The 19,731-nt window shown below is 47.1% G+C and overlaps 1 protein-coding gene across 1 annotated transcript in view; it reads left to right on the forward strand.

Annotated features, from left to right (window-relative positions):
• LOC132352710 (phospholipid-transporting ATPase IB) overlaps positions 1-19,731 on the forward strand; it is a 441,016-nt gene that overhangs the window by 381,501 nt on the left and 39,784 nt on the right. The window contains exons 35-36 of the mRNA XM_059903398.1: positions 7,217-7,305; positions 13,743-13,847. Of these exons, the coding sequence (XP_059759381.1) occupies positions 7,217-7,305; positions 13,743-13,847 (194 nt within the window). The remainder of the gene's footprint in view (positions 1-7,216; positions 7,306-13,742; positions 13,848-19,731) is intronic.

Below are 19,731 nucleotides of genomic sequence, written 5' to 3' on the forward strand. Positions count from 1 at the left end.
GTTAAGAACATGGATCTCTGACCACAGGACAGGCCCTGGCTCTAGACTCAGAGAGACCTGGGTTCACATCCTGACTCAGCCCCTTACCTGGTGACCTTGAATTGGCCACTTAACCCCTGAGCCTTAATGGCCTCATCTGTAAAATGGGAACAGTTAGTGTCTCTCTTGCAGGGGTTTTTAGAAACCAAGACCCACCTCTTACTTGTGCCTGAGGCCAGTGGTGTCGCTTAGTTAAAGTAGGAAATGCTAGGGGAGGGGCTGGAAGAGGGGAGGGTTGGTTTTCGGCTGCTAATACACATGTCTTTTACTTGGGAAACGCTCGTGGGGAATTTGGAGCTGTTGCAGGGTGTGCTCGTGGGTCCTTATGTGCATCCAGCAACGTATCCATGGTGACGAAGAAAGGGTACCTTAACAACACGCCCTACGTTCTGTGAGTGGGTGGAGATGAAGCCTTGAAAGGCTGTGTGTCCTCCATCTCTATGTCTCTCCAAGGGACCGTGAGGCTGGCACGTAACGAGTGCTCCAAACCACTGGAGGAGGGGAATGCAGACGGATTGTTGCTGTGAAGTTTCTAATTTCGTGAAGGAGTCAATCCATTTTAAAAGTAGAGAGCATACACTTTAATTGCTCAGTTTGGTCCTTGGGATGTATCGTTGGCAATCCTCATTTGGTTATCACAAACTCTTTATGAAGTCAAGTCTTTTCTCCCCAAGAACATTTTTTTTTTCTGTTTAAAAAAAAAAAAAAACGCAATCTGAACTTTGGTTAGAGGAGCCTTAAAAAGTAACAGCAAGAGTGAGAGAGAGAGAGAGAAATGCAGAAGGAATCCATGGGGGGCTGCGGGCTGCTGCTCAATTTCATTTGCAGTTGTCAGAGTTAAAGAAAACAGTGGAGAAAATGTCTCATCGAGGGGTCCCCGGACTGTTCTGCTCCGGAAAGGCAGCTGAGGGATGGAGCGCAGCCAGCTTGGCTGGGGCTCAGATGCCGGGTGCCATGCGCCAGCCCCTGAGCTCATTCACGGCTTCTGAGTCATTTTACAGGCAGAGCTGTTTGCAGAGCATCACAAGGCCCTGTACAGATGTTTGGGGGCTGGGGGAGCCAGGTAGACTTCAAGGAAGGAAGAAGCGTGTGTTTATTTTTGAAGGTTTGGTCCAGGGCTCCTGGGGGTTTGGGGAGATAGATTGTCTGTGAGCACAGCTCACAAGGTGCTGGGTACCACAGCCCCGCGAGGGAGGTGCTTCTGCTGTCCTGATCTTACGGCGTGGGGGCAGGGGGAGACTGAGGAACGCAGAGGGCGGTGGACCCGTGCGAGTGTCACAGTCTAAAGCTGAGAGGCGCAGTTCCATCCCAGGTCTGTCTGAACCCGAGGTCCTTGCTCTTCTCTACCTGCTCAGCTGCTGAGAAATCCCCCAGAGCGGCAAGAGTTAGTAGCCCGAGGCCGCTGCCTGGGGGCAAGACGTCTGCTGCCCCGGCACGTGCTCACTGCGACTCAGGGGGAGAAGACGCACAGCGGCCCCGTCCCCAGGGAGAATTCTTCTTGTCCGTTCTGTATCCGTTCTGGAAGTAGATTGAGAAGCACCCCAAGAGATCCAGTGGGTGGGAAGCAATAAAAACTTGATCCAGAGCAGCGGTAGGAACCACATGAAGCCTGAATCAGCGAAACTGTGCTGTAGTTGAAGCCTGGTGACTCACGACCCCTCTGTGACCTCCCCGACACCTGCTGGTACCCCACTAAGCGCCCGCCTCAGCTCCTGTGCACATCCTGTGCCTGCGATTGGCCATCTAATGCGCAAACTATTTTCAAACCCAGATACGTATCCCGGACGTTTAAGTCCACGCTCCTTAATGAATTTCTTTTTCCATGAAACACCACTGACAGTGGAGGAGAGAGAGATGCACACGTACCCCAGGAGCCCTGGGGAGATATCCTGTAGCATTCATTGCGTCTCCAAAATAATATCTACTTGGTTTTATGAAAAAGAGAAATCATTCAAATTTATCGGGAAAATGTTCTTGGTTTGAATATGAAGTGATCTATTTTTCAGATCTTTGGGTGAGACTGAAGATCCAGGAAAATGTGGCCTGTTTATCAGGTGCTTTTTTATTCTAATTTAGAATATACACATCTTCCAGGTCATATTAGCATTTTTTAAAATATTCCAAATGCCCAAAGGAGTAATTGATGAGGACTTTTCAGTGAGATAAAGGATGTCCCATTTAGGATATGTGTGTGACTTCACACGTTCTATTAATTACCTGATTTCCGTTGTATGCCTCTCCATTCATGTCACATAGGAAAGCTGGGGAGGTGGCCCTTCCTGGGGTCCCTCCTGTCAGGTCCCATGAGGGCTGCTTGCCTTCTGTACCTGTAGTGCCAGCTCCTGGGGAGGGGATGTCTTTTTCGTCCTCAGAAACAATGATTTTGCGTCTTCAGTTTGTGGTCCCTGCCACCTAGGAGTCTAAGGGGAGCCCCGAAGGCCAGAATGACCTCCAGGATCTTCTGGTTCTGAATTCCTCTTCACTCTGTGCTAAAGAGAAGCAAATGGCCGGGGGCCGGTTCTCCTCCGGCCATCAGTTCTGTGTGACTGGAGACTTCATCACCCCTCAGCCCTGTGGAAGCAGCAAGGACTCTGGAACACAGTTTGGGCTGAGAACTCCCCCTTCTTCCTGGGCTGCGACTCAGAGTCACCATACTGGTGACACGCAGCTACATAGCGAACGTTTTTCATGAGCATTTAGCACGTACTCTCTTTTCTCCTCGGGCACAAAAGCTCCTGGCAAGCATTCTCCATCTTTGCAGAGCGACCGCTGAGCCCGTGCTCTGCGTGACGCTCTGTAGAGATCAGAGGTGGTGCGTGGCCTGGCGTGGCCTGGCGTGGCCTGGCGTGGCGGTCGGAGGTTCACCTGGACCAGTGTCGCGGCATCCACACAGGTGAGCGGTACTCATACCTGAGCGTGAAGAACAGAGTTTAGCTTCTGCCTGCATCACAGTTGACACCTGCTGCCTGTCACCAATAAGCAGCTTGTTTGCACTGTAGTTTGGGACTTCTGCAGCGTGCAGCTCAGCCCTCCCATCCGTCTGAGAACAGCGCTGGGTAAACCTCCTGACAGTTGGAACAGAACGTGATCTTCTGGACCCACCTCCCCCTCAAGTAGTCACTCTGCACCACTGTTCATTCGCCACTTCTAGGATGTCTCCGTAAGATGTGTGGTTATGTCAGTAGTGTAAAAAAAAAAAAAAAAAAATCCAGCTAGTTATAGGTAGTGTGTATGGCACTTACCATGTGCCAGGCACTTTTTATAGTGCTTTGCACTAATCATTCATTTAAGCCTCATGGTAACCCTATGAGGTAAGCATTACATTTTCCCCACTCTACAGAGGAAGCAGCTGAGGCACAGGGTCAGTAAGAGCGTGTGGCAGCGCTGGGCTTGGAGCTGGGCAGGCTCCTGTGTTCTTTGTTTTGGTAACTGCACGTCCTCCAGATTTTCCTTTATTTACTTTTGCTTTGGGGTCTGGTGTTTCTGGTGTTCAGTCCAAGTGTACCTTGTGCCTTGAGTCCTGTGCTATCTCTAAACTCAGAGCTGTTCTCCTCTGCTTGGGGGCTCGGCGGTGGGGAGGGGGGGAGAAGGAAGCCCCTCACTCCTCACACACAGGGAGGGAGTAGGGAGGGTTTGGGGTCCACCCGCCTCGGTTTGAATGTCGATGGCCCTGCTTTCCTGCCCCAGGTCCCTGGGGGAAGTCGCGGACTTGATTTCCTTCTGTAGAAAGGGGACCAGGAAGGGTTACATGGAACGCTTTATGGGAAGTCCTGGTACACGGTGACGCACCAAGAAATCTCGGTGTCCTCCTCCATCTCTATCATGGTGTCTCGAATCTGCCCCGCACCAGGGAACACAAACTGACCTTGCCCAGCTCGGGCTCCTCCAGCCTTCTTTCTAGAACCTTCTCTCATGTCACCATGACCGTGTGTGATGTGGAGCCTGCAGAAGCTGCTGAGTGCTCTAATCCCTGGTCACGTGTTTCACGGTGTCCCCGGTCGATATTCCTGGTCTAACAGGACGTGGTGCTGTGCAGCGTTACACCCAGACCAGCACTGCCCTCCCTGGGCTCTCCCCAGCTATGGCCTCAGAATCAAGTAACTTTACCCCCAAGCCGGGGGGGGGGGGGGGGGGGTTCCTATGCATTTGGCACCTAAGTGGTTAACAGTCATTGCTAGCTAAAGGTGTGTTAACTGAGGATGCCCTTCTTCCCAGTGGGGCTGTTAGCACATCAAAAGGGTACTTTTAAAACCTCACTCAGTAGTACAGGTGAGAGGGGAGGGGGGAGTAATTAAGTGCTGTTTGTCACCTAGCCCAGCTCGGTAAACATTTTTTTTTTAATTATTCTGAGAGAACAAGAGCAATCTGACTAAATTTCAATACCAGAAGCTGTGGCCTTAGCAAAGATTTCAGTACCTCAAACCTCAGTCAATCTGTGAAAATCGGGATAGTAGAAACCTTTCTGGAGACACACCTTTAAAATTAGTTATGTCCATTATGTGTTTTTAAACAGCTCCAAGTTTTTAAAAACCAGTGACAAGACAACAGTACTTCCAAATCTCCATGTAACCTTTGTCAACTGGGGAGAGGGTTCCCTATTTTGAGCAGGGCAGTTCAAAGGTCATTTTCCTTATTTCCGTCAGCAGTGAGAATTCTTATGGAGTTTCATAATCTATTTTAAATAGTACACATTGTTGGAAAATGTTATTTTTATTTTTTTCTCGAAAAAATATTTTTCCAGCTTTATTGAGATAGAATTGACATATAATATTGTACGTTTAAGGTGTACAACATGTTGATTTGATCCACTTATATCTTGGAAAATGATTACCATCATAGCATTAGCTAACACCTCCATCCCATCACATTAACTATCATTTTTATAAAATCTTACTCTTAAATGACTGTATTCTTTGCTAAATACACCAGCCGATGATCTAGGGTGTAGCCCCACAAGTGTAGCTTAAACAAGGCCGCCTTCTGTCGCTGGGTCAGCCAAGGATGGATTAGAGGGGGAAGGTGGGACTTGCAGAAAGAAAGGACCTGGATAATCCAACTCCTTCCTGTGGTTCGCTTGGGCCACTGGCGTGGGGCGGGGAGGGGGACGAGTTAAATTTTTTGTATGTGTAAGTAATACGTTTTCTGTATGAGAAATGGGAACTAGAGCTAGCCAAAGAGAGATGAAAAGAAAACTGCAGGGCACTCCCTCTGATAGACCATTTCGTGCCTTCTTCCTGACATGCAAGCACGCAGGGGGTACAGGGGATGGCGGTCTGCATAGTCTCAGTGGATCAAGGCCTGGACCACTGAACTGCATTTGAGGCCGTGGAATGTGTGTTTGTTTGTTTTTTTAAGGTGAGGAAATTCCCAAACAGAACTTACAAAAACTGTCGTATGTATTGATGTATACTGACGTATATACAGTGCTTAACACTTAAAGATGCAGTGTAACTTTTGGGTGGGCGGCATCGGGAGATCACATCTCAGGTTTAATTCTGAGACTTGGGCCAATCCTGCTTCCTTTCCCACCCCTACCCTTGTTGCCGGGGGAGGTCCCCTTCAGATGCTCAGAACCCATCCGTTTTATTAGCAATATCACATCACACCTCTCTATGTCAACATTGTAATTCTGCATCCCTTTAATTGCTACACAGAAGTCCATTGGGTGTAGGAACCACAGTATAGTTAGTAAGCCCTCTTCTGGGACACTTATTTCTTACTTCCTTTGACGGTACAGCACTATGTGAACACTCTTGTACTTGCTTCTTTACCCAAGTTCTTACTTGTGTCCCTAGGATGCATTCTGAGATGGGTAATTGATGGGGCAAAATGTACTCACATATTTTTAAGGTTTTAAATTGCTCTTCCAGAAAGCTGGCACTCTTGTTTTTAGAAAAGGAGAAAGCAAGTGCTCTAGTGCCAGGGTTGGTGTTCAACTTTACCCCAGATCTCATTGCTTCTCAGTTTTGTTGTCATAAAGTTCCGACACCACACACAGGGCTACACGCTGGGGTTCAGTGGCAAGACTGACGTGGTTAGGTGTGGGCCAGAGCAGAACACATCGATTGCAGTAGAATCCAGTGGTGAGAACTTAGAAAAGAGAAACCAGTGAATGTGAAGGCTTCTGTCACACTTAACTTCGGTGTCTGTCCGAGTAGTTGACGATTGCTACCAGCTCCAGCTCTGGCCTCGCTCACTCAAAACAAAGTTTAAGGACTCTGCCTTCCCAGCCCCGATTCTGTTCAGAGCAAACTAACTCTCCCCCTCCCCCTCCCCTCCCCCCTTTCCCCCTCCCTCCCCCTTTCCCCCTCCCCTCCCCCCTTGCCTCCTCCCCCCTTGCCTCCTCCCCTCCCTCTGCCTTGGCCCTGAGCCCTCTTTTCAGCTGCTCACCTAACTGACATCTGCCCCTGTAACTCTTCCTTAAGACCCTCTCCCGCTTCCTCCCAAATGCTCTGTGACCCTGCATCCCGGGAACTGGGAGTCTCATCGTCGGAGCCTGTGTCTCCCTGTCGTCGCCTTCCCTCTGTCCCTGTAGCTGTTGAACTCCTGCTTCTCTTCCCATCACATCCCACACTCTGTCACTAAGAAGTCTTCCCAGCCTCCTAGCCTTCCTGTCACCCCCAGGGCATATGATCGTGACACATCCATTCCACGTGTGATGTAGGAGACACCACCCCATTTTAAGTTCCTTGAAGACAAGGACCGTAACCCGTTCACTTTCCTCCTCTGGGTGCTGAGAACCTCTGCCCTGCACCCAGGTGCTGGTTACATCAGTGAAGGAGCAGTGAAGGACCAGGAACTGATGGATACGTGGGTGGATGCAAGGTGCCTATGGAGTGAAGTTTATTTCTGTGGAGTCTGGTGGCTCCAACATTTCTCCAGAAGAGGGATTTAGGACAGCATTCTGACCAGAGTGGGGGCTTGGAGCGCTTTAGAAAAGGGGACAACACTCGTCAAAATATCAGGATGGAGACAAGAGCTGAGAAGACCACGGCAAGGAGCTCACCCCGCCGGTCCCCTTCACGTTCTTCCTGGGTGTATATTTCAACTTTCACTAGTTTAATACGTTCTATTGCTTTTGTGTGATGGGGCGTGTTACACTGATTAAATTATGTCTCTCTTTTTTTTTTTTTTTTTGAAAGAGCATTAATGCACATGTCACTTCTGTTTCTTGCAGGCAACCATGGTCCTGAGCTCTGCGCACTTCTGGCTGGGATTATTTCTGGTTCCTACCGCGTGTCTGATGGAAGATGTGGTGTGGAGAGCGTAAGTGAAAGATGACGTGGTACCCCAGGGCTTGTCCGATGCCCTCCAGTTAGTCTTCAGTGAGCCCCACCGTAGGGTATTAGATGCTGTGGGACTTCTGAAGAAACAGGTCTCCTGCCACCTGCCAGAAACGGATATAAAGGATTTGCGGTTGTGTCTTCTTTTTTTTTTTTTTTTTTTTTTATTCTTTTAACCTGTGCTTCACCTTAATATGAGAATATAGTCAAAAAGGAGTCAGGCTGTGTGAAGGTCAAGAGAGATGTTGCTTGTACGCGATTATAGGGGAGAATTTCTAAATGCAGATCCATTCCATCAGGTTTAAGGAACATAACTCAAAATTCATTTCTCCTTCTATCTAAAAATCAATGCTGCGTGATCACAGGTATAACCTGGCTTTAAACCCCATGCTTAAAGGGAAATTGTATGTTTATGTAAGTCATTTCAAATCACCAAATACTTGGAATCAAGTATTCTTCATTTCTCCAAATAATTCCCAGTAGGAATCCTTCAAATATAATTCTTCTGAAGTGTCAATTTACAAGTCTATGAGAAGATTAATCACAAGGATGAAATTATAACATAGGTTCCATAGAAAATAATTCATGCTCGATTTTTGTTTATATGTTTCAAAATATATTATTTCCTAAGTATCTTAGGTACAATGTAAAAAAAAAAAAAGCTACTGAGTTCCAAGATAATAGAAATTTTATTTCATCTGCGAGGAAAAGATGGAATACTCCAAATGAGGTCATATTGATTTTTATTTGGGTTAGGCCTGATGATACCTTCTACAGTTGCCAACTTCCCTGAAAAATTGCAACTCCTGGATTGGCTTTACTTTGGGCAAAGCATAATTATTTGGGGCCCCTGAGGTAGAGAATTGAGACTTTATTCCAAACCTTCCAGGAAAAGACATCAGATTTCATTTCTCTCTCTCCCTTCCTCCCATACTCAGTGAGAATTGTTCTTGCCTGACAGTTAAGGATGTTTTTGAAAAAAAATCTTCATCTTGGCATTATCTTGACAACCGATGATACCTAATGCGGAGAGGGAAGGGGAGAGAGAGAATTTTATAGCACATATTTTAGGTGTTTTTTTCTTTTCTTCTCTTCACTAAGTGTGACAACTGTTAGTGAACATTAAATAACTCTAATTTCTTAAATGCCTTGATTTACCACTGCTTCCATTTTATCTGCTAAAACTGTTCTTTAAATAGCAGGATCAGAATCCTTGGAAATGAAATTATAATGCCCAGGAAAGATGTTTTCTTAATCTAATAAATGAACTGGAAGAAAATGTTATTTCTACGATTTGCTCTCGTAACATAGCCCAGTTGTGGCACAATATAGTACCTTGCCAAATTTCTTCAATTTTGCAAGATCGTCAAGTTAGTTTTAGGTAAATAGAACGTGGTGTTGGTTACATCAGATCACTTTTCAGTGTACAGGGGTTGAGAACAGTGATTTGATTAGAAATCAGTCTCAGCCTATTTTAATTCAACTGTTAAATTAATGTCATGAAAAAAATTTTTGGTTGAGATCGAGATACTTGCCAAGTGAGATGCTGGCAGAAGTATCTTTCTACCATCTCAGAGAGCGTGTCTCTGCCTCCTCATCTGCTTTCTGGATCTTTTCCAATACATTCCAAGTAGAAGTTCCCAGTCACCATGAAGCAAATTATCTATTCCCTCCAACAGGTTTTGTTTTTGGTTTTTCCTGGCACTGTAAAATTAGTGCTTTTTACATTTTAACAAGGATACAGCAAATGACACTGCTTCCAGCTCCACCATATGTAAAGAGTAAAAGTCATTTCCTTTCCAAGAAGCTTGCCAGCCAGGTAGGAGCAGGGTATATTGCCTGTCACCTGCAGTGTTTGCCCAAAGTATATGCCCAATTTATAATATACAGTTAATGTCTACACTATACTTATCCCTCTCCTCAAAAACAAGAATTGGGCACGTTTCTTTGGACATGTTCCCTCTGATCACAGGGCCCATGTTTTACTTCCTATTATACTCCCAGCCTGAAATATTTCTTGTTGAGTCAAGGAAATTCAGAGGCTTCTCCCAAGAAGGAAAAGCATACTATGAGTTGCTTACCTCTGATGAGACCACGATACTCAACTGTCATTTCTCCTTCTTCAGCTTTATAAAATGTGTCCTGTTTTTCCTTCTGGCACACTGAACGAAAATATTCATCCTGACTTTCCAGAAAACAGCCCATTATTTGGTTCAAATTGTGGAATGTTTCTTGACACGCGATGTGCTAGGCTGCACCTTGGACTTGAGAAAAGAGTTTGCGTTACATGATGGGGAGTTGGGGAGTAGCTGGACAGTTTGGCTGTGGTGAGTCAGCTTGAGGCAGCATCCGGAACTTTCTGTAGATTTGCGATGGTTCTTCCATCTTGCCTTGGACCAATCTTTTTTTTTTTTTTTTTTAATATTTATTTATTCGGTTGCACCGGGTCTTAGATGCGGCACGCGGGATCTTCATTGCCACGTGCAGGATCTTTAGTTGCAGCATGCGGGGTCTAGTTCCCCGACCAGGGATCAGATCCCGGGTCCCCTGCTTTGGGAGCGCAGAGTCTTAACCGCTGGACCGCCAGGGAAGTCCCGCCTTGAACCAATCTTAAGGCTTTTTGGTTTTGTTTTGAATTTTGGTGGCTAACTATTTTGAAAGAGCTTTTAAATTCCAGCACAAGGCAGGCCTGCCTTTTCACATATATTTCTGTACGCTCTGGTTTGCTCTGTCTTCCTGCATTTTCCCTCTTTCCTTGCCCAGTCTCTCTCCCATTTCAGGACCTGCATTGTTAACAGTAAGGAAAAAAAACAGCATGAGGTAACTCGGTCATTTTTTCCATTTAGTCTCTCAAATTTCCGAATGAAGATCCACTATTAGACTATCTTAAGTCAGATTTGGACACCATGTAATACCTCCTCTGTTATCCTGTTAACCAGAATTTTCATGAGGGACCAAACTAACACATCTTTTATTAAAATAACTGATTGATTATATGTGATACCTGGCTAATGAATATTTTTATTATATGCATGAAGTTTAAATTGCCCAGAACTATTTTAATATCCTTTAGCTTACGTGCTTCCAAAATGTTTACCTATGACAGCATTTTTAGGTAAGCTGCCATGTACTTAACGCTCATCGAGGAGAAATTCATTTATGTTGCTTTATAAAAATAATATAAAGCTCAAGGCCACGGAACTTAGGAACCCATCTCCTTTTGTCTAGCTGTATCTCTTGTACCTTACCAGTCAGCACACGATGCATTCAGCAAGTCCAGAATGACTTCATTTCCTTTTTATAATCCCAGATAGGCAGTTCAATGGAAATAAAAGGTAATAAGAAATTCCTGTGTACAACGGGGCCTTGATTTTTTTTTTTTAATACTTTCTAACTAGACTAATTTCTTTGAAGCACATTATATTTATATTTTCATCCCCGTTTAGAATTTAACATTTCCTTCTGACTTGCTCTCCTTCCATAAGAAAAGAAAGAAAGAGTCCAGGAAAAAAGTTTCAGAAACAAGAAGATGAAAAGTTCAAGATTCTAAGCTGACTTAATTATTTCAAAAATCCCTAATAACCTGGAGATACTCCTGTTCTATCTGAAGGCTCACTGTGGGTCACCACACTCCCTTGCAGGGGCTAAGTGCCCCTACCTGAGCCTTTTGTGATCACCTGGCCTCTTGACGTGGGGTTGGGTGAGCAGTCCTGGACCCCTGGGAACCAGCTGTCCACAGGCAATGGGAGAGATCCAATTTCCATGCCAGTGGCTAATGCTTAGAGCCTGGCTTTTGAAACCTATAAGTATTAGGCTTTAGTCCATTCATATGCAGACTTTGACAGGAGAGGTCTTAGAATCATTTCTTTAAGTAAGGCCTTATTGGGTAAAGGTTCTTGAGAAAATGGTTTTATTCCATTTTACTTTTTAAAATTTATTTATTATTTATTTTTGGCTGCGTTGGGGCTTTGTTGCTGCGTACGGCTTTCTCTAGTTGCGGTGAGCGGGGGCTACTCTTCGTTGCAGTGCGCGGGCTTCTCATTGCGGTGGCTTCTCTTGTTGGGGAGCACGGGCTCTAGGCGCACGGGCTTCAGTAGTTGTGGCTCGCGGGCTCAGTAGTTGTGGCGCACGGGCTCTAGAGCACAGGCTCAGTAGTTGTGGTGCACGGGCTTAGTTGCTCCGCGGCATGTGGGATCTTCCTGGACCAGAGATCGAACCCGCGTCCCCTGCATTGGCAGGTGGATTCTCAACCACTGCGCCACCAGGGAAGCCCGAGAAAATGGTTTTAAATTGCTAGCATCCCCTGTGTGTACTGCAGTGCTTCCTGCAGAAGGACTAACCGTGTTCTCATACTGGTTAAGTTCCCAGGCTGGCTCACGGGAACTAGCCTACTGGAAATATTAATGCTATATAATTGGATGGTATCCATCTTGGATATGGATGCATTTTCATCCACTGGGAACATGAACAACGCCCAGGAGCATCAAGATACTGAAATTATTTCCCTCTCAGGCAATTTTGTGAATGAGTGAAAACCGGCCGCTCCAGCACAGTGGGTCAGATTCTCTCTTCTCTTGGCCCAAGCTGTAGATTTCCAGTGCTTTGCGCCCTGTGGTCCAGTCTTCCTGTTCCAAGCCTGCTTCTCTGTGTCACACTTCCTCCTACCCCCCGGCCCAGAGGATAACACTGGGGGCTGGTCTAGGGGTTAATGAACCCTGCTTGCTCTGTGGGCAGGAGGGTGCAGAGGAAGGGAGGACGAGGGAGGGAGGACAGTCCTGAAACAGGAAGCGAGAAAGCTCATCCTCTAGGACGAACCAGACATGCTCCACGGGACCCATGTATCTGGCGTGAACCCGTGGAGTGGGGCTGGCTGTTTACCCAGCTGGCTTCTATCCATACAGCCCCAGAAACCCGTGAGTTCAAAGGTAAAGTTTGGGCCTAGCGTATTCATTCATATTGAACAGTAACAATTGTCACATTCTTTTTGACTGTCTCCTTTCCAGCAAAAAGTTAAAACGTTTTCTCATTTCTTGTTTAAATGAAAATTCCGCCACCCTCCGCTTTGAACTGCAGTATTTTACACCCCTGAGTCTCAGGACATTGCTTAGTGTGGTTAAGGAATTATGTGTGAAAACCTGTGTGGTTCATTTCTCTTGTTTCCTCCGGGGAAATTAATGACTGACCCATATACAGAGTCTCAGCCCTGATTCTCCCTCGGAGATGAACTTGGAGTGTCAGCAGATGACGGGGCGCTGTCTTCACGGACTTTCTTCCCTTGAAGGTGGGGGGCAGACGGGAGTACGTGTTTCCGTGGAGCAGCTCACGTCTCCAGAGTGTTCCATCTCACTGTCCTGCGTCCTTGAAGATGCGCTCAGATTTGTTCTGATTCTGTCTCTGAGTCCGGCTAACTTGGTGGGCTCCCCACATGCATTTGTATGGAAACTAACAAGCTTTTCAGAAGAAGGAACGCTGCCCTGGGCTGCTCCGTTAGGGCCCTCTTGCTTTTTACAGTTTTTCTTTTCCCCTTTCTAACCTGTGTCTCCTTAAATGCCCTTTCTTCCCCTTTATAGTTTCCAACCAGCTGCTCTCTGTTTAATCTCAATTTTAGGAAGACCTTTGCCATCAGACACTTATTGGAACATTGTAAGGTATTTCTTAGTTTAATCAGGAAAGGGTGCAGGTAACTCTTCCTGCAGGTCAGGAAGAGGGGCCCGTCTGCAGTTTACACGGCTGGAAAGGCCAGACCGTTTTGTTACCCCATCCCTTGCTTCACGCCGCCGAGGCCTGCAGACATGGGCCCTGATGGCACGTCTCTGCAAGAGAAGAAAGGAAATCTGTGTCCAGATATTTGTGTTGACCCAAATTTCTGGTCAAGGGTTTGGCACGATGACTGTGAACTCTGGCATCATAATTCCCAGTCCTGCTGCGACAGTGGCTCTTTTCACCCTAAAAGGAGAGATAAGACTGCTCTCCACCCACCCCCCCGGGCTCCTGATCTCACCGTCAGGGCGCAGCCCGAGGGACCCACATTCATCCACTAGGGTGAGGATTAAAGCATCTTCTGGGGTTTTTGGTCCTGCAGTGAAAAGCTTTAGAGGTTGACCCACGACTCTTCAGGTACCCTGGGCGTCTGTCTGGACACAGGAGGCCTCAGCCAGCTCTGCAGTGACAGGCGATGCTCTTTAGGGGGGCAGCTTCTGACCCTCATGGCCAGAGTCTGTTCTGCAGGACTTGGGGTGCTTCCCAGGTTGCGGAAGTGGAGCCCTTGCCATGCACAGGGATGGTGAATGTTCCATGGTGTCCCCAAGCCTGGGCCTGGGTCAGAGGGCATCAGATGTGGCCCACGAAGGGAGCAGCTCATTTTCAAGGCTGTGTAAAGTTCACGTGTCATGTCCTTCTTGTCTCTTCCTTGTGACACAGGGCCAAGCACACCTGCAAAAAAACACTGCTGGAGGAGGTGCAGGAGCTGGAGAGGAAGTCCAGGGTGATGGGAAGAGCAATGCTCCGGGACAGTAACGGAAAGAGGTGGGCAGCCCCAGGCCAATGCGCCGAGGATCCCCTCTCCTTTCTCCCGCCTTTCGTTCCCGGGTTTCCTTCCCGCTTCTCGGTGTGCGGTGTGAGATGGGTTGCGTGAGGTGTAAATCTCGCCCTCCCAGGGGCAACGTGAAATCTGACTTTTGGGTCCCTGGGTCTGCCCCCCGGGTGAGATGGGGGTTTATGTGGGGTCTGGACATGGGAAAACAACCCACGCGCGGAAAATAGAAATAGTAGCATTGTGACCTTCAGGGGAAGTTCTGTGTTGGCAGTATTAGTAGAGTGTTTAAAAACCAGGCCTTTTGATACCAGGCCCAATTATGACACTAAAGTGTATCTGCCCTGAAGGTTTGCTGGCTGAAGAACGCGTGTTATTTGTGTAGATTTGGCTACAGTTCTTTTCAGGTATAACCGGGGTTTGTTTTGTTTTTAATGAATTATTTTTTTGCTGCTGGTGTTGGGAAAGCATCACATGACCTACTGGCTGGTCCAGGGATGCAAGGGCTCCTGACCCCCCTTCTTTCTCATACAGCCTCAGCCTCCCACCCCCCGCACCCCCCTGCACCTAACTGCTGGGCATGTGAGTAGGTTTTGTTTAATCGCATATGTTAAAATGTTATCAGATTGCATTTGGTTAAAATTTACCGAAGGAAATTGACCTGGGCCCAAGGAGAATTCGCAGGGTAGTAAGGAGACTTTTGCTGCCTTAGGGACATGACTGTCTGGGATATTATGAGCACGACTCCTCTCCGTGCTTAGAAGGAACCCTGTAGCCAACTGCTGAAGAAACAAAAATCTGGAGGTTGAATACTTCTATTATATTTATATTCTGTTTTGTTTCTCTTCTGTTGTACCATCTTTCAAAGCAGTGAAAACAAAGCATTTTGTTTGTTTTATTTTGCTTTTAGGAAAGACAATCCAAACATTTTGAGAAGTATTCGGAATATTATCTCAAACGACTAGATATTTTAGGAAAGGGGTTGAAGAGTATAGGGTTGACGAGTATGGAGTTGAAGTTGTGGTTTCTGTGTGTGCTTATGACTTAACTGTATTGAGTCCATTAGCATTCACTGTATGGCAGCTGTGCTAATTGTTGTAAGCAGTTATCTATCAAAGGGACAAAGAGTCACTGCCCGAAGCTTCAAGTCAGGACTGGGGCGGGCGGGGCCGGGCTTTAAGGTGGTCTGTGTGTAACTGTTACACGGGCCACACAGGCTAAGGGTGAGCAGGGCTCTTCTCCCCATTAGACATCGGGAAGCCTTTCTCGGTGACAGGATGGGCTTTGAGGACGGGGAGATGGTAATGGACAGAAAGGATGAGGGCATGTCTGCGGCAGACACCTGGGCAAAGGCTTGAGTCGGACGTGTGCAGGGGAGGACCGCGTGCGCCCACAGAGCTCAGCGCCCGCGTTTGAATTCTGGCCCTGATGAGCCATGCGGCCTTGGGTGAGAGATTGCCTATAACGAGACTGTCCTCATCTGTTCTAGAAAAAGGTGAGTGGCCGGCTGGTGGGGGGGCGTGTTGTGTTAGGGTTTTATGGAACAAGACGCGTGACAGCACATTGACCCGTGGAGACCAGCTAAACGTCGGGGGCTGGGCTTCAGTCTGGCAGAAGGGTCGTGATGTTGAAGGGTGTCGTGGGCTGTCAGCCTTGAGAGAGCTTGTGGTTGATTTAAAAAATGTAATTTTTTAAAACTATTTTTTTATTGAGGTGTCGTTGATTTCCAATGTGTGTTAGTTTCAGGTGTACAGCAGAGGGATTCAGTTATACCTACATATGTGTATATATACACACACGCTTTTGCAGATTCAAAAAGAATGTAATTTCTAAATGCACTTATCCCGTTCAAAATTCACTTTTACATGTTCAGCTGGATCCGAAGACAGCTAGAGTTTAAACGTGGTCTCCTGCCTTCTGCGTTCTGGGATCTCTTCGGTGGGCGCTCTGTACGCTTGCGACGGTGGTAGTTGATGGGAGTGTCTGTGAACGGCTGGGTGCAGGAGGTCCTCGAGGGGTCACGGCCTCCTTTCTCTCTGTCCCAGGATCTGGCCTCACTTCTGTGCTCCTAGGAAGACAGTTCAGGGGCCCCAGGCCTCCCACCATCCTCGGTGCCACCTCCCCGCACATCTGACTTCTCCCTCCTGATGGCCCACAGGTCTCCTGGGTGGTCCGTGTGCAGCCTGGATAGACAGCTGCTCTCTTTCGGAGAAGCCTCTGCCCTCACAATTGTTCCTTCATCACCTGCTTGGATTCCGGAGCCGCTGCGGGCTGGGGGAGGGGTGGCCAGGGCAGGAGTGCGGGCAGAGATTTCTGCAGCGCTGTCCTGCCTTCCGAAGAGTCAGGGACCGACTCCCTCTCTGAGAGACCCTGAGTGTCCTGTCTCTTCTCTCAGCTCCCCGTGCCCGACTCCCCACCCCGTCGGATGTCTGGGTTCACCCGTGCATCTCTCTCCCGCTGTCAGTCTGGCACGTAGGGGCAGCTCTGTAAATATTTGTTGACTGAGCGGAAACGCGAAAGTCCGGTGAAGAGAGGAAGGTGAGCCTGCAGCTTCCGTGCACCTGGTGCTCCGGGGCTTTTGCTCCTGTTGCAAGTGGCCACAGAGGGATACAGGCCATCGCTTGGCCTCTAGTGACGGGGCCCGTCATCTCGTGGCTTGAGAGTAGGGCTCACGTGGAAGCGCAGATGGGGAGGTGGTCCTATCTGTGCAGAGACGAACCGGCCTGGAGCAGGTCCTCCCCACCTCCCACTGCCCCAGTGCCCAAGCATCCTGCCTCCCTGACCATCGCCGTTCCTCGGCTCGGCTCTGACACCCTTCCCGAGGGCCCCTCGAGGACAGCCTGCCAAGTCTGAAAACCCCGATCCAAGTGGCTGGCAAATAGTCTAGCCGTTTTTCTCAGGAATGTACTCACAAGAAATAGAACCAAAATCTTTATGCATGAATCCTAAAACCCCTTTTGTGCCAAATGACCATTTTGAAATGGTAGCTGGAGATGCTTAAGTGTCCCTATGTGCCCTTAATTCATGCGGTAAAATACTTGAACATTTTATTGATCTTATCTAAGCCCCCACACTTTTTCACGATTTTGATAAAACCTTAAAATTTCACGAACCGGCTTCTGCCCTTTCTCATGAGTAAATCGGCTTCCAAAATTAACCTGTGTCCTTTGGGCATAAATCAGCCCGTTCTCATGACTTAGAGAAAACAAGCTGATAATGAGAAGGGGAATTAGATATCTAGAAAATATCATGAAGTAAGAAATACCAAGGGAATGAACAAAAATGGGTTTTCTTGATTTTTAGTTTGTTTTTTTCTGGGTGGAGCACTTTTCTCGCTGTGTAGTTTGTGTAGCTTAGAGATGCTGGACACTTAGTGGTATTTAGATTGTTCAGAATACCTTTCCCCAAACCATCTTCCCCGTGATCTTTCCCAGGAGACAGCCCTACTGTTCTGTCTGTGGAGCAGAGTCTTGTCATGCACACCATTACTTTGTACCATCTGAAAAATGAGGAGCTAAGCGGAAGAATTCCTTGTTTCAATATTTGGTAATATTTTTTCCCTCTTTATTCCTTTTTTTTTATATAATTGAAGCACAGTTGATTTACAACGTCGTGTTAATTTCTGCTGTACAGCAAAGTGACTCAGTTATACATATACATCCATTCTTTTTTATATTTTCCATTATGGTCTATCTCAGGATATTGAATATAGTTCCCTGTGCTATACAGTAGGACCTCGTTGTTCATCCATCCCTCTTTATTCCCAACGTGCAACTCATTTTTTTTTTTTCTGCTGGAAGAAAATCTACCGATGCTCACTTACTTTACAGATATAATTCAAACAAACGCCTAAAATGTCACGTAAGATGACAAACTAATTTTTTCCCCTTAAACTTTTTTTCTTTCTTGGTGTGTGGTAGGGGGGTGTCCTGGTCTTTTAGGTGTTTCGTCAAAGCGAGAAAAAAGGTTGAATGTATTTGATAAAAACACCTAGTTTCCCAGTTATGCTTAGTCTGGGTAAACAACAAGGAGACCCTTGTCTTGTTCCAGACCTTCTTTCTGTTCATCATAGTTGGTGGGAGGGGAGTGGGGTGGGCCCTGCGCTGATTTTCTCCAGTTTCAAGGTCAAGAGTTCTGGTTGCTGCCCCTGCCTTGGGCCAGCAAGGCAGTGGGATTCTCTTTCGCTTTAGTGCTTTCCCCGAGTACAGCTTATGCTGAGCCCTGGGTAAAGGAAGCCATGCGGCTGGTCCTCCCCGGGCCGTGAGCCATCACTGCATCCCCCGTATGGTTTTCTATCCTTTGTGAACACTGATGCACAGGCGCCCTCCCCCGCCTGAGCCAGCGCTCACGGGGAAATCTAGACGGCCGCCCGCCTCTCGGGAATTCCAGAGGAATCTGATCCGCTCCTCCGTCTGGGCCACGGCCTGTGTCCACCCAGCTTCCATTCCATCAAGGCTACTCCACACGGCCAGGGTGCTGTCCTCACTGACGATCTGGGCCTCCTCATGGAGTGTTATCTGCCAACAACCAGAGTCAGAGCCTGAAACACATCAGCAAGATTTTCAGACAAAGGAAAGCTTGTCCACTCCCCCCGACCAGGCCATACTCTCCCAGGCTCTTTTGAAACCAATTACATTAAAAAGAAAACACAGGGCTTCCCTGGTGGCGCAGTGGTTGAGAATCTGCCTGCCAATGCAGGGGACACGGGTTCGAGCCCTGGTCTGGGAAGATGCCACATGCCACGGAGCAACTAGGCCCGTGAGCCACAACTACTGAGCCTGCGCGTCTGGAGCCTGTGCTCCGCAACAAGAGAGGCCGCGATAGTGAGAGGCCCGCGCACCACGATGAAGAGTGGCCCCCGCTTGCCGCAACTAGAGAAAAGCCTGCACACAGCAACGAAGACCCAACACAGCCAAAAATAAATAATTAAAAATAAATGAAAAAAAAAAGAAAACACAAAAACTTCCCAATACATTTTGAGTGTGTACTCAACTAAAAAATATCCATTATGCTTTGGTCTTTAAACAGAAATCCTTTGATGTTTAAAATAGTGTTGGTATCGTCATATCTCCAAGTCAAAATTGGTACAACTGCTGAGTCAAAGATGAGTATAAACAAGGCCCAAAACAGGAGATGCACCAACTTTACTGTGTATTATTTCTCCAATATAAGCCTTATGTCATTTCAGGAAAAATACTTTTTTTCTCAAAGTATAGGGTGTGAGCTCTGTCTTCCTTTTGTTTCCCTCCCACCCCTTCTCCCACTTTTTTCCTCTAAAATACCTATTAGTCATTTTATTAGCTAAAAGGTTAGGAAACTATGGCATCAGTTTAGCGAACCTCTCCAGACCAGGTGGCAAATGTCTGCCTCCAACATCTGGTTAAGATTTATTTTACTTCCAGCTGCATTTTTTCCATCAATGTGTCATGAAGCTCAGGAAAGAGCAGAGACTGTAGAGACAGACCTGAATTGAGCTCCAAGCCCTGCCACTCACTGAGCTGTGTGACCTTGGCTGAGTTACTAACGTCTCTGAACTTTAGTTTGCTTATCATCAATTTGGTTTGAGGTTTAAATGAAATAATACAGGTTAAATCTATAGCATATGTAGACTTTCAGAAAGCGTTAACACCCCTGTGTCTCTAACTTAGAAGCAGAATCACAATTCAGTTTCGCTGGCCCTTTGAACACACATGGTTTTCCCAGAGGACGTGGACAGACAAAGGAGTCAGATCCCTGTCCTGGAGGGACCCAGACCTGAGGACAAATGCTTCCTCTCCAGACACACTGACATTGCTCACTCGTGTCTGACTTCTCCCACTATCCTAACATCTGCCTGGGCTTCCCTTAGTACATTCATTTTTCAAGTTTTCTAAATTA

This window comes from Balaenoptera ricei, chromosome 18, assembly GCF_028023285.1.
Source record: "Balaenoptera ricei isolate mBalRic1 chromosome 18, mBalRic1.hap2, whole genome shotgun sequence".
Classification (NCBI taxonomy): Eukaryota; Metazoa; Chordata; class Mammalia; order Artiodactyla; family Balaenopteridae; genus Balaenoptera; species Balaenoptera ricei.